Source organism: Macrotis lagotis, chromosome 6, assembly GCF_037893015.1.
Source record: "Macrotis lagotis isolate mMagLag1 chromosome 6, bilby.v1.9.chrom.fasta, whole genome shotgun sequence".
Lineage (NCBI taxonomy): Eukaryota > Metazoa > Chordata > Mammalia > Peramelemorphia > Peramelidae > Macrotis > Macrotis lagotis.
This window is the reverse complement of record NC_133663.1, coordinates 165,355,265-165,370,264: the sequence shown is the minus strand read 5'-3', so window position 1 is coordinate 165,370,264 and position 15,000 is coordinate 165,355,265. Positions and strand designations below refer to the sequence as shown.

The 15,000-nt window shown below is 43.9% G+C and overlaps 1 protein-coding gene across 1 annotated transcript; it reads left to right on the top strand.

Moving 5' to 3' along the window:
• The first annotated feature begins 5,151 nt into the window (after positions 1-5,151).
• On the top strand, positions 5,152-12,408 carry ZIC5 (Zic family member 5). The gene is made up of 2 exons (XM_074192642.1): positions 5,152-6,664; positions 11,852-12,408. The coding sequence occupies exons 1-2, from the start codon at positions 5,152-5,154 to the stop codon at positions 12,292-12,294; spliced, it is 1,956 nt and encodes a 651-aa protein (XP_074048743.1). The 3' UTR covers positions 12,295-12,408.
• The last annotated feature ends 2,592 nt before the right edge of the window (positions 12,409-15,000 follow it).

The window sequence follows — 15,000 nt, the reverse complement described above, 5'->3', positions numbered from 1 at the left end:
AAACAAAAAATAGTTTAGAGCAAATCAACCAGATTATTCACACCTAGATCTACTTGCTAAACCCATCCTGGTAGCTCAAGACGTGTGTGTGCATGTGTTTGTGTTTATGTTGTGTGTGTGTGTGTGTGTGTGTGTGTGTGTGTGTGTGTGTGTGTTTTGGGGCTTGGGGTAGTGGTGGTGTAAGAATAGCTTTATTCCAGCAGACAAAGAGGCAAACCTTTGCTGCCTAAAATGAGAACAGGATGTGTCTAGAAGCTCAATGTAGTTGCCAAGGAGCGGTGGAGCATTTCTTTCAACCATAGGTGACTTCATTTTAAAATTGACTTGCAATTTTAAAGAAAACTGGAACAGGTCCTTGAATCCAGGGTTTCTCATTACTTTAGTAAAATAGCTAAATTAAATAGCACCTTTATTCATTCTCTGCCCCACATTGCTCTGTGTTTGGAAAGTAATGAGGATCTCAAGAACTTCATAGGAAAGTATTCTGTTTAAGTTGTCCCATAGACAGGAATTTTGTGCCTATTGGAGTAACCAGAAAGATACTCGAGGATTTCACTTTCACATCCACGTAGAGGAGGATAACAAATAATGCGCAATAGACCTGGAAATCAGTTCTATTGGATTTCTGATGCTATATGTACTCCATAACACAACTATCTCAACTTGCAAGAAAACAAACCTCGCAGAACAATCTTCAGATTGAGCATAAAACAATTTAGAGTACAATAAGAGGTGGCTTTTTCCATCTATTAATCTTCCTCCACTCCTTTTCTTTTCTACCCCGCTACCAATGTCTCCTCACCATCCTTCTCTTCTTCCCTTCTTTCCTTCCTCCCTCCCTTCTACCCCCCGGGGTCAAAACCATAGACAAAGGCTCAAAAGCGAGGAAATGTCCAATTCACTCCTCTTATAGTTTATTAATTACCCACCCCCATCGAAAAGAAACTTGTATCTGTTCAATAATTAAGCCAGGGCAATCAAGCGTGTGCTGGAGGCTGTGTGAATGCAGCCTTACAAGGCTTGTGAGGTAAAGGAACAAGCGGATCTCTTCTCAGGGCCCAGCGAGCAAGGTAGGCTGCGCTAGCGCAAGCTCCTGATCGCCCCTTCAGAACCAGTAGCGACCTGCAGCAGCTTGGAGGTTCGGTTGTCAGACTGCCTTGGAGCCCTTTGCCTTTTCTTTTTCGTTCTCCCCTCCCCTCTACCCCCCCCCCCTTTCTTTTGTCTGGTTCGGTTCAGGGTGAAAATAGCTTTGTGAATCAGATAACACTCAAAACGAATCTTTCCTGCTTCCCCAATATTTTATTTCTTTCCCAGAAATTCAAATAGCTTAAAAAATGTTTTTTTTTGAGGGGGGCACTTATTAAAGTACTCAAACCCAATGCACAGCATTCCTCTCATTATCATTTAATGAGACACTAAAGATAGTACCTATGCTCTATGCTTGTAGTCATATTTGGAAATGGAATAACTAAACCAAGAATTGAATAGTTTTTAACTCTTAGGAATTATTTAATAATGCATGAAGCAATTGGCTTTTTTCAAAGGTTCCTTGTATTTTTAGAGAATTTTGATTTGATTTCAGATAGGGTTGAAAAAGACAACCCTGGGGATCAGGATGGTCCTAACAATAATATGAAGAAATTAAACAAAATTAAAATGCATTTTTGAACTGACTTCCAGGAAGCTGATTATCAATTCCTTTTGCCTAAAATCTAGGCCTATCTTAGAGTTATTTGGTCATGGATTATTGGCCTGTTATTAGTATGAATTCAGTTTTTTTGGTATGTGTATATGTATGTGTTTAAATATTCTTTGAGGTAGAGAACTCAGAAATTAGTATGCAAGTATACCTAGCTGAGTCAATAATCTTTTCACTACATGCATTAAATCACAAATTATGGAATATTCATAAACAAACACATAAATACTTCTTTTACTAATCAGAACAGAGATATCTTTTCCTTTTCTTTTTCAGGGTTTCCACAAAGAAATTGATCAGTGAGGTATGTTTGAATTAAGACATATTAAATCGATGACAGATACATATCATGCTGTGTTTAACAAGAGTTGCACAAGGAGGCGTGTACAAGATTCCACACAACTCTACAGCACTATTACTCCCATTTACAACTTTTCCTTCATACATTTGCCTGTTAACCATTAAATTTCAGTAATTCAATAAAACAGAGCAGTTATAATTTTGAGGAAAAGCTATTTTGAGGGGGAGAGGGAAGCCCTCATTTTATAGCACAATAAAAATACTCAACAGCCCATTTTAAAGGGCAGTGTGTGTTTATTTTGGTTCTTTACCTATAACCTGTAGGATTGAATTCAAAGCTATGCCAGTCCAAGCACTAAAATTCATTGCTGAATTAATTCAAATAAGAGAAATTCATCCATGGAATTTCAGAATGAAAAAAAAACAAATAAAGAGGCCAGATAAGGTAGTATAACTTTGAATTTAAGATTATTAAGACATGACTGAGTGTAGGTAAAGAAATGGAAGGATAGTCTGTTATACTTGGCTTTGACAAAAGACTGTGAAACTTGGACCTATATTTCAGCAATAAAGGCAAGCATCTCTTCATTCCCATCCTACCTCCCAGTGATATTTCCCAAGATAATTTTCATTTGGCTTTACCTCAGCCTTTTCTTATTTTTCCTATTTGAGCTTTTTCAAAGACTTTTTTTAAAAGAGAGCCTGAAATTTGGTTGTAATATATTTTTTTATTTAGTTATCCAATTTAGAAGAGATATCTCACTTCTAAGATCATAGTGGGGTGAGGAGAGTGTTTTCAAATTTCTTTGCTTCTTGCCAATTTTAATGTCATCATCATCTCTTTTGCTCTGAATATAAACTGTACCACAACTGCTTCTCTTAAGGAAGGTTTCTTTGCTGCTTTTGGTAAGACAACCCATTCTGACTTTGCTGACAATTAAACTGGAGAAGCCTTGTCCATATTTCTAAACAGAAAATTGATATTTAATTTTAAGTTTCACCCTCTGTCACAATTGCTAGTTTAAAAATTTGGCTGCACTGATTTTAAACAATTCTCCCCTCCCCCCCAAAAAAGATGAGCTTGATTTCTGAGCCTCTTTATACAAAATAGATAAATGGGAGGTGGGGGGGCAGAACTTTTCTTGCCTAGAATTTGAAAGTCAGACACCTCAAAAAAAGTAACCTTACCCAATCTTAATGTGTTAAACAGAAAAACAAAACTTGGTGTACACCTGTTTTCCACTATAACTGAAGTGAGAGAAAATAATGAAAAATTTCCCTTTGAAAGCAGTTGAGATACAATACAGAAATCCATGGTCCCTTATAGTACTCAAGCAAGGCATCTATCTGTCTGAGAGAGGTAATAGGTGACATGCTAGATGTTAAATGCTTGAATATTTTTCATGCTATTAGAACAAAATTTATTTTTATTAGACTCTTGATAATAGGGAGTAAAGATGAAGAACCATGCACAAATATGTTGGGTGGTTTTGACTAGAAGAAGAAATTTTGCTTAAAAAAATAAGATTCTAGACATATTCTATTTAGCTGGGAGAGATTGACACTCAACCATTTCTGAGATTTTATCTTCAAAAGGTAAGAGTTAGATTTTTTTTAAGGTTTGCTTTTTTGGACATCTAATTGGAAGTGGCAGATTTGGAACTGAAAATCAGTAGAGATTTCACTTCTGTCATCTTGAAACCTTCATGAAAATGAGTCTATGAACTAAAAAAAATGAGGTAAAATTTTTACTTGTTTGGAATGATTCTATTTACAGGGTCAAATCACACAGGTTATCCAGAAATCAACTAATAGGTGTTGAGAACTCCAAAAATACTCACTTCTGTTGCCATTTAGCAACAACCTTGGTCTTTCCACTGGGTCCCATTCTGTTCCTTCCCTCAAATCAAAAAAGTTTCAAGAGGCATTAACTCAGGTGGGGTTAAGTGAATAAGAGGTATCTCTTCCCAAAGACAGTTCTTGAGGGTTGAAAAGAGTACAGAAGGCGGAGGGTGGAGGGGTTGAGCAGAGTGAACTTTGCTTTGTACTTAAAGATTTTATTTATTTATTTTGAGTTTTGCAGTTTTTCTCCTAATCTTGCTTCCCTTCCCCCACCCCCAACAGAAGGCAATTTGCTAGTCTCTACATTGTTTCCATGGTATACATTGATCCAAATTGAATGCGATAAGAGAGAAATCATATCCTTAAGGAACAAACAAAGTATAAGAGATAGCAAAACTACATAAGATAACAGTTTCCCCCCCTAAATTAAAGGTAATAGTTTTTGGTCTTTGTTTAAACTCTAGTTCTTTCTCTGGATACAGATGGTATTCTCCATTGCAGACAGCCCAAAATTGTCTGATTGTTTTTATTCTTCTTAAAAATTTTATTTATTTTGAGTTTTACAATTTTCCCCCTAATCTCATTTCCTTCCCCTACCCCCCCCCCCCCCCCCCCGCAGAAGGCGATTTGCCAGTCTTTACATTGTTTCCATGGTATGCACTGATACAAATTGAATGTGATGAGGGAGAAATCGCATCTTTAAGGAAGAAACAAAGTATAAGAGATACAAGATCAAACACTGAGCTATCAGTTGGAGTGATAGTGGGCTGGTGGTTGCGGCCGCAACCTTCCCGGTCACTACTGTGAGCGGCTCTTCCGTGGCCTGCCGAAGGGCCGGCCAGCTGACTCTCCGCCTGTTAGGAGAGGGGGTGCTGGGTCCCTGAGCTGGGCCTCTTGCAAGGTGCATCGGTCTCCCCCCCCCCGCACCCCCGCTCCGCACTCGCGCCCCGCAAACTTTCTTCAAGTGCAACTTTTGGACTCAAAGGAAGGGGGGGGGCCGGGGACACGTAAGGGGAGGAGGAGGGGGCGGGAGGCAAGCGAGGCTGGAGGCGAAAGCGAAGATCGAGGCTCGCGTGAGGGCGGATGCCCGCTGAGCCGCGGGCCTGAAAGGGAGCCAATCGGGCAGCCCCGACTGCTGCCAATCAGACGAGTCCCTCCAATCCCACCCGTGCCATTTCCAAAATCTCGGTCCCACTGTGCAGCTCAAATGTGGTGTTGGTTCTGCCAATCGCCGGAGGACGGAGTGGGGAAAGGAATAAGCGGAGTTGGGAGCCGAGGACAAAAGAAGTTAAAGCGCGCCCGCTCCCTACATGTTTGTGAAGGCGGGCAGAGGGAAAAAGATAAGCACCGTGCGGGCGCATGGGCCCGGGTGTGTGGTACTGATGGAGCCCCCTTTGGCCGAGAGGATCCCGCCGGCGCCGGGCTTGGCAGACTCGGCGGCGGCCCGGCCGCGTCCTCAGCAGAGTGTGCCAGGCTTCCGCGGCCCGGGGAGCGCGGCCGCCGCCGCGGCGCACCTCCACCCCCGGGACCTGGGGAGGGACCCCGGAGGGGCCCTCCCGTCGTGGGGCCCCGAGCACATGGCCCGGGCGGACGCGCTCCAACTCAGCCCTCCCGCCCAGCCGCTGCCCGCGCACCCAGAAGTCCAGGCCGCCTTCGCCTCCAAGTCCGGCGCGGGCCGCTCCCCCGGCGGCGGGGGCCGCGCGGCGCGGGCCGCCCCTCCCCCCCCGGCCCCTCCCCTTTCCGCCCCCTCCTCGCCGTCGCCCCCTCCGCCTCCTCCTGCCCTCGCGGGCTACGCCGCCTCCGACAGTGGCGGCGGCGGCGGCGGCGAGACGGACGGCAGGGACTTCGTCCTCAGGAGAGACCTCCCGGCCCCGGCCCCCGCCGCCGCCATGCACGGGGCGCTCGGAGGGGAGCAGCATGCCCGGGCGGGCTCCCCCCAGCCCCCGCCGCCGCCCCCCCACGCGGGCGGCGTGTTCATCTCCTCCAGCGGAGCCTACGCGGCCTCCGACGGATCCGGCGGCGGCGGCGGGGGGCCCGCGCTCTTCTCCGGCCTGCACGAGCCGTCCGGGGGCCCCGGGAGCCACCCGCACCCGCTGAACGGCCAGATGCGCCTGGGGCTGGCCGCGGCGGCGGCGGCGGCGGCGGAGCTCTACGGCCGCGCCGAGCCGCCCTTCGGGCCGCGCTCCGGGGACGCGCACTACGGGGCGGCCGCCGCCGCCGCCGCCGCCCTGCACAGCTACGGCTCCTTGAACTTAAACCTGAACCTGGCGGCGGCGGCGGCGGCGGCGGCGGCGGCGGCCGGGCACCACCACCACCACCACCACCACCATCACCACCACCCTCCGCCTCCCGCGCCGCCGCCGCCGCCGCCGCCGCCGCCGCCGGCTCACCCCCCTCACCCCCCTCACCCCCACCCCGGGGCGGCGGCGGCGGCGGCGGCGGCGGCGGCGGCGGCGGGGGCCTTCCTGCGCTACATGCGGCAGCCCATCAAGCAGGAGCTGATCTGCAAGTGGATCGACCAGGAGGAGCCGCCGCCGCCGCCGCCGCCGCCCGCCTCCAAGCCTTGCTCCAAAACTTTCAGCACCATGCACGAGCTGGTGAACCACGTCACGGTGGAGCACGTGGGGGGCCCGGAGCAGAGCAGCCACGTCTGCTACTGGGAGGACTGCCCCCGGGAGGGCAAGCCCTTCAAGGCCAAGTACAAGCTCATCAACCACATCCGCGTGCACACCGGCGAGAAGCCCTTCCCCTGCCCCTTTCCCGGCTGCGGGAAAGTCTTCGCGCGCTCCGAGAACCTCAAGATCCACAAGCGCACTCATACAGGTGGGCATCCCTCCCTCCCTCCCGCCCTGCCGCCGCCGCCACCGCCGCCGCCGTGTCCCTCCGCCGCCGCCGCCGCTTCTGCCGCCGCCGCTTCGCCCGTCCTGCCCCCCACCCACCCCACCCCCCCTGCTGTGCTTCTTCGCCTACGTATAACCCGGACATGTGACTTCTTTTTTTTTTCTCTTTCCCCCCCTTTTTTTTTCCATGAATAAGTAATTCGGTAGCATTCCCCGGACTCCCAGCGCCGTGTTTTCCGCACGGCGACACGTCTCCAGCCCACCCTGCAGCCCCACTGCCCGGGACAGGCAGACAGCTCCGCCGCCGCCACCGACCCGCCACCCTGCGCCCGCAGCCGCCACCCCGGGAGGAGGAGTCGCAGTGGAAGGAGCCACCAGGACGGTCTGCAGCCCCTCCCCCCCGGCCCCCCCTTCCTCCTCCTTCTCCTCCTTCTCTCTTGGAATTGGCGGGAGGCGCAGGGGGGGGGACCCCCTCGGGTTTCGCCCGCTCCCCCATTTCCCGGCACCCGGCGGCCCAACGTTTCTCCGCAGTGCTGGGCCGCTTGGGGGAGGGGGCTGAAGCTCCAGATTGATGGAAAGGGGAAGGGGAAGGCCCGAGGACCTTCACCCCCGCCCCTTGATTCTGAAGTCCCTTTGGCAGAAGCCGGGGACGGGCTGCAGGGCCTGGTTTCTGGCCTCTTTTAGGAGCATCCTAGATCCTGACATCTGCCTTGCTCACCTTGGGGCAGGAGATGGAGTGGAGAGGGGCAGATTAGGAAGAGGCAAGCTTTAGGAGGGACACTGAGGGGAAAAACCCCCCTCGACTCCAGTTTTGGGGGGGTTTGTCTAAAGGTGCTGCTGCTCAATGGTGACGCTCGTCTGGGAGTCTCTCCTCCCACCCCGCTCCTTGCAGGGTAGAGGCTTTGATAAGATGGAACTGAGCTGGGATTTATAGTGACAGACAAATATTAGCCCTCGGAGGATACTTAAGGAACTGGAGTTTACATAATTACTTTCCTGATTTATCGGGGTCTTCCATGGAGAGGGAAGCGGACTACGGAGGACTGTAGTCCAAGCGTCAGGGCAAATGGCCCGTGGTTGAAGGGATTATAGATTTTTATCTGTAGAATTTGTTTTAGGGGTCCCAGATTGTTGACGGAAAGAAGTGATGTCATCCAGTCCCTTTTCGGCTCTGACTCCCCCTTACTGACACATCTTTTGAGTTCCATTCTCCTTAGTGCTTTGGACAGGGTTGATCACTAGAGAAGACAGAATTCTTGGAGAAGTTGGGTTTTCCATTTCTTTTCAAATCTAGGTGCCTTTGCCTTTATAATTTGGGAAAACAAAACTCTACCGGGGTCTTTGTTACTGCCACTCGGAGAGGGCCCATGATTGAGAGAAATACTTTCCCCTGCAACGACTTCAACTTAACTTTCTGTCCCTTCTCCTATACTACTTCCCTTTAAAAAGGGGGGGAGGGGGGAAGATCGTGAAGCTTGAAAGCTTTCTGCCTGTTGAGTCCAATGGAATGGGAGGTTAACCCTTTCTTTGGGAAAACCCTAGGGACAAAAAAAGGCTGAGTTTTCCAACCAAAGGTCTAGATCAGTTTCCACTCTTTGAAAAGCATGAAGATGTATGATTTGCAACTCCTGAAATCTGACTCTTTCTGAACAATGCTCCCAAACTTAAAATTCCTTGCCTCTTCTTGGAACCAGAGGTCTTTGGGTAGCTGACCCTCTTTCTTGTTTGGTAAACTTTTGGACCTCCTACTTTCCAGGGCTTCCTCTTTCAGTTTGATTCCTAGCTAGGCTGCAGGAGTACAATGTGGAATTTTGGAGCATTTTAAGGTTTAATTTTTTTTTTGCTGGGGTGTTCTGGCCTGGAAAGGCCCAGATTTAACTGCTAACTCAAGCCATTAGAAAAACTTACCTTGGGGACTAGAAAAGTTCTTTGGAACCATGATGACCTCATTCTAAAAGCAGGGCCAGGTAAAATAGGCCCACCCAGGGTATGTATACATCATAGACCAAGGTCTCACCTTGTAGATACACAGAAGCCAAGGAAATCAGACTTGTATAGATACACAGACCTTCTATGCTGTCAAGGATTCTGAATTATAATTTTTTTCTGCATTCTGTCATAAATAATTTATTTTTTTATTTCTTTCCATCCCTCCCCCCATGAATAATTGAAGGAGAACATCTTAAGCATACACACCCCCTAGAAAAGATAGAATATTTTTTTTATTTATACTTCTCTCCTCTTGGGCATTAAGAAAATGTTATTCCCAAGAAAGGTCACTGTGACCTGGGAATAAGAGAAAGGCAGTCTTGCTGCCTTAGAACAGCTATGGCCTCCTTCCCCCCTAGCCAGAATGGGCCTTGAAACTTTGGGATGCATCCCAGAGTTCCCACCAAGATTCTGCCCTAAGGGCTGGAGTGAGAGGGGAGTGGGCGGGAAAGCTGGGGTAAAGGGAAGAAGCTTATTTACAGTTAAAAAGAAACAAACCTTTGCATGTAAATACTTCTAATTGCCTGGACCTGTAGTGGTACTTCCCCCTGGGTAACTGAACCCTAGCACAGTAGGTGAGAGGGGAAACTAGCCATTTCAAATTCAAACTCTTCTTACTCTAGACTTCTATTCGTCGTCTTTGGTTCGCTTTGCCGTGGCTTTGTGTGTTCTTCGCCTCCAGCCCCTTTCCCTGGGGAGCTACCTCTGTTTATCCGGTGTTTGCTGCATTTCACTCCCCAGACCCACTGTTACCCCTCCCCCGCCCCGTAACGTCTTCCATTTTTTTAGGACTGATTTGGGCTCTTTGGGAGTTCTTTCCTATTAGACTTAGTTTTTTAGGTATCCTTCTAAAGCAAATAATGAAAAGTTCCTCTAAAAAAATCAATTTAGAACTTGAATAGCTGCGGGAATAGTTTTATAAAATGCTTCTGTTGAAAGATGGATGGGCTCGATATTCTCATCAGGACAATCGAGAAGGCTTCAGCAGAGTTCTGAGTTGGACTTGGGATCCCTCAGAATGAGGATCTCCAAGCATAGTTTTAAAAAGTTTAATATGATTCCAGGATCTCTTGAAGCATATATAGTTTCTAGAGTCTGAGATCGACTTGCGCATCTCTCCAGTTGTGATCTGAAAGAAACAGTCAATTTTCTGTCTCGGGTTTCTGCGGAAACAAACGCTCCTTTTCATTCTTCTTCATCCACTCTTATAATCGCTCTATTCCACTTTTCCACCTTTCAGCCTATCCCTTTCTCCTCAATCTTTTTTTTCCAGTACCACTTCTTGATTCAGCTATGCATTACCAGAATCAGTTTTCCTTCCCTGCACATCTCAATTCTAGTTTTTGAGAAACTATGTAAGCTTAGCATTTGTGAAACCTGATACGTATAGATCAGAATCCTGACAGAGGATTTGAATAAGAACTGACAACTTTTTTTTTTAAGAATCTAATCTCCGAAGGGTTTTAAAGGATGTAATTCTGGTTTTGGATGCTGGGTTCCCCCCCCCCCCATGAGTATTTCTATATGTATAGGTACAGTATACTTGAAATGTTGCCTACTTACATTTTCTTAATATTTCCAGGTAGAGTAATTTGTTTTCTGACTATTTGAGTGTATTGAGGTTTCCTTGAGCACTCAGGAGTTTGGATATTTTTTTACTTTAAAAACAATAACAAATCAAAACCTCATGAAAAAAATAGAAAACTTCTAAATTTGAATAAGACAAGACACCCAGTTATTTCAACATTGAAAAAAGGCCAAATATGTTGTGGAGATTTCTTAAGAATGAAGTGGTACCTTTGAAAAAGGTCCAGACTCAGGCAGTGACTTTCTGTCTCAGCAGTGACTAGCTGACCCCACTTCAACTCCCACTCCTAGTCCTCTTTAAGTTTTTGAAACTTGTTGGAATATTATGGAATGCAATTTCTGATTTTTTTTAAATGATTACTTTTTCAGCTATGGGTTTAATCATTTTTTCTTGGAAACATGGAGGGAAAAACGAAGTTGTTACACAAAGATGTGACTAGATCTGTCATTTTCTAGTATTTAGGAGTATTTGTAATTGTATATTAGATTTTTTTGGAATGGAATCTTCAGTACATTTCATACATGAAGTAGCCAAAAAATTACTGTGCTCCTGGAGTGGTGAGAACAGTCAGAAGGAAATTTGTAACCAAAACCTGGCAAACATTCTCTTATATTTTTTAACTTTGAAGCAATGTAGAAAGCTATTAAATTAGCTCTGCTTATATACTGTTCAGTGGCACATAGCCTCAAGGTAAATGCATGAGGTTGATATACACAGCTACTGCTTCCTTTATCTTGGTGTTTGTTGCCATTCCATTGTGTCATGCTCTGTCTCACACTGCAAGTTGTAAAGAAAACTGGTAGATGGCAGAGACTAACAGTGCAATGATGGCCCAGTTAGGCTTGTAAAACTCAGTGATGAGATTGTGTGTTTTACAGGTGCTATTTTTTTTTAAAGGAGAGAGTTTTATTTCCTTCCCTCCTCCACTCAACATTCTCTCTAATTTCCTTCCACCAATGAATTAGGGGGACAGGGGAAGGGGAAGGGCACAATTTAGTAGGGGAAAAATATACCATTTACCTCATGATTTTTCTATGGCTCCTTTTGAAATTTAATGTGAGATATATGTTGCTTTTCCTATTGTGAGTTTGAAAGTATAACATCATTTATTGGTGTTTTTAGGGGTGGGGATCTCCAGCTTTCTGCAAATGTTTTTGTTTTCTTGTATATCTGGAGTAGTAGAAATATTATTTGGAAGGGGTGCAATGGTTATTTCAGAATATGCCTCTTGATTCACACATTCACATAGATTAAAAAATATACATAACATTTAAAAATAAATGTGCAATTCATATTTATGAGACTCTACAAGATCCTATTGCTATGGTGTTTCTGTTGTTATAATCTGACTACATTATTATGGGCCCTATACTATTTTTCCTATTTTTGTGTTGCTCTAAGGCCAACCCTTCTGCCAATAAACTCCATGCCCTCGTCCTAGTTTGCAACCTGCAAAAAAACCCATCAGACCAATTTCTTGCTTTGGTTGTGAGTTGTAAAGGAAAATGAATCTTCATTTATTCTTCAGAATTTCACTATCAGACTAGAGACTTCTAGCAAGCAATTGCTAACCTTGTCTATTTTCTGTTTCAGGGGAGAAGCCCTTTAAATGTGAATTTGATGGATGTGACAGGAAATTTGCCAATAGCAGTGACCGAAAGAAACATTCCCATGTACATACCAGTGATAAGCCCTACTACTGTAAGATTCGAGGCTGTGACAAATCCTATACACACCCTAGTTCCTTGAGGAAGCATATGAAGATCCATTGCAAGTCTCCTCCACCTTCTCCAGGTGCCCTTGGTTACCCCTCAATGGGGACCCCAATAGGAGCTCCCCTGTCTCCTGTCCTGGACCCAGCCAGGAGCCACTCTGCCACTCTTTCCCCTCAGGTCACCAATCTCAACGAGTGGTATGTTTGTCAGGCCAGTGGAGCCCCAAACCACCTTCATACACCTTCCAGCAATGGAACCACTTCAGAATCAGAAGATGAAGAAATTTATGGGAACTCTGATGCTGCAAGAACTATTCACTAGAATAATCATACTAGTCAAAATAAAAGTTTTCAATCTGGGAGTCTTTGAGCTATTTCCTGAACTGAGACAATGTAGAACCTGAAAGAAACCGATGGCTCAGACCTGCCACCTGGTTTAACTAGTCCTATTTATTCTGTATGAAACCCTATGGTGTTTGTATACTTAATTTAATTAAGATACTTGGAACTTTTTTTTTCTTTTAAAAAAAATTTACCAAGCTGGACTAACTCAGTGAACTAAGTTGTATGTTGCAGGGGGATAAGGGGTGGGGGCTGATATGCCCAGGGAAGTGAATGGAAAGACAGATCAGTTTGTTGGAGATACGCACTGCCAGTGTCAATGCACTAATCTTTGTAAGGGAGGAAAAGATACTGAGGAAAGACTGAGAATACAAGCTAAGAAGGCCCTCTGCATTTCCTGGAGTGCCTCTCAAAAACCTTTGACACCATTCTGTGGGCTACTTTTTAGCCCAGTTAGGCCCTGATTCTGCCATGGCCTCTTGATTGTAAACCACCAACTGCTGCATTGCCAACAGAGTTTGGACTGCATTATGAGTCCAAAAATATTTGTAAAACCCTTCTTTCAGTTCTGAGATTTTGTAATTTTTTTATTTTCTACTCTTAGATCATTGGCCTCTCCATAACATGGTATTTTTATATGGGATTATTTCCTTGCTCTCCAAATTGTAAATTCTTTTTTTATTTTAAAATGCAGCAATCTTAATCTATCTCCATATTTTTTACTACTGTGATCATTCAAGCAAATCTGGAGAGAAAGCTGCTGCTATTTGACAACTGTGATACTGTGATATTTTATAAAATTTAAGAAATTCAAGTGCTTTCTTTTCCTTTTGCTGTCTTTTTTTTTTAACCTGGAAAATCAGATGCTGCCTCTTTAATGTGTCCAAACCACTTGTGTAATAAATAGAATGTCATTATGTCATCACTTCTTGGAGATGCCAAGTTAACAGTCAAGTCTAAGAAGCTGTTATATTGGTGTAATGCCTTCCCCCCCCCAAAAAAAATTGTTTTTAAACAGACCAACCCTTCTTTTATACTGCTGTGTATCAACCCTTTAAAAATGCTTTATTTTTTCCAATGCCTAAAGCCCTGTTTTGTATTTTTCCACCTGAACACTGAGCACACAAAACTCCATGACATTTGAAAATGACAGTGTGTAGTGTGTGATTTACATTAAAAGGAGGGGGGTTGTTATAAATATTAAAAATTTTAAAAGGTTTATAGTTACAGCCAAACAGTGATGAATGTGTGGCCTTTGCCATAGCTGTCAAGCTAGGAAATAAAAGGTCAAGGACCTAGGACAATAACTCTTAGTCAATTTATTTTCGGTTGGTACAACACATCTCATGTGCAAAATGTTAGTCCATCATAAACATCATACAGATACACTAAAGAGCACTAATTTATCCTCAGAGACCCTGAAGACACCCCCTCCCCAGGGTTTATAAAAAATTTGTTTTGTGTGCTGTGAGTGGTTGATGTAGTCTTGTCGTTGTTAATAACTTGTATGTGAACACTATTATTTTGTACAGTTGAATTAATTTATTTTCAGATACCATCTCCTCCCTACCCCCATCCCTAGCCCTACCCTCATCCTGGAAGAGTACAAAGCACACCAAAGAATTATATTATTAATTTTGGTGAAAGATTGTCATTTATGATTCCATGGTTTGTATAAAAAAAAAGAAAAGAAAGTGAAAATATATTTTTAAGCTTACTTGAATGAATAGTATAATGTGAAAAACAAGACTCTTCCTGCATGTCTCCTTTGCATTGTGTTGGTTATGAAATAATATATATATATATAGTTTATAGATATATTATATTACTAGTACAGTGCATGGTGCTGTTACTTTGGAAGCCTTTAAACATTGTTTTCAGATTGTTATGGTGAATATAAAGGATATAATCCCTGTTTTTAGAAGAAAAAAGACAAAACTTGAATACAAAATAATTTAACACTTGCAAAGTTTATTTGATTTGCATATTCTCACATCCCTTCCAAATCAACAGAAAATAAAAGAGTAAGGTATGGATTTTTGGAGGTTAATTTATGTTTCATAAATTTAATAGGATAAAAATATTTCTGATTTATAATGTTTTATTTATCTTTTCAATAATAGTTTGCACTATATTATTCTACAGAACTATTTATTATGAAATGAAGGAGTGTGTTACTATTTTATGTACCTTTCCACACATAGAATTATTCATTTTTCCAGATTTATCAGTCCATGAGAATCTCCAAATAAAAAAACTGTACCTCCAATAGAAATCAAGCAAGAGTATTCATAAGGTTTAAAAAAAATAAATAAAAGTATTATGTGCTGCCTATGTTTTATATAGCTATATATCTTTGTCTAGTAATGCTTCTGTTAATAATGCAGTTCATTGGGCAGGTTTCTGACCTACAATACCATATACGCTCACAATCAGTAATTTTCTTAATTTGCTATTTATCTTAGGATTTGGGTTTGTAGAAACTCTGGATGCTATCTGAAGGTTAAATGTGTAGAATTCAAGGTATGTGTGTGTATGTGTATTATGTGTTAAACTTGCTTTAAAAAAACAACTCTAATAATGCCCTTAGTGATTGAATGGAAGATGAAAACTAAATGTACATTTCTTTAGACTAAAATTTAATTTTAATTTTTTATTTTTTGACAAGAGAAATGAAGAGGTGAAA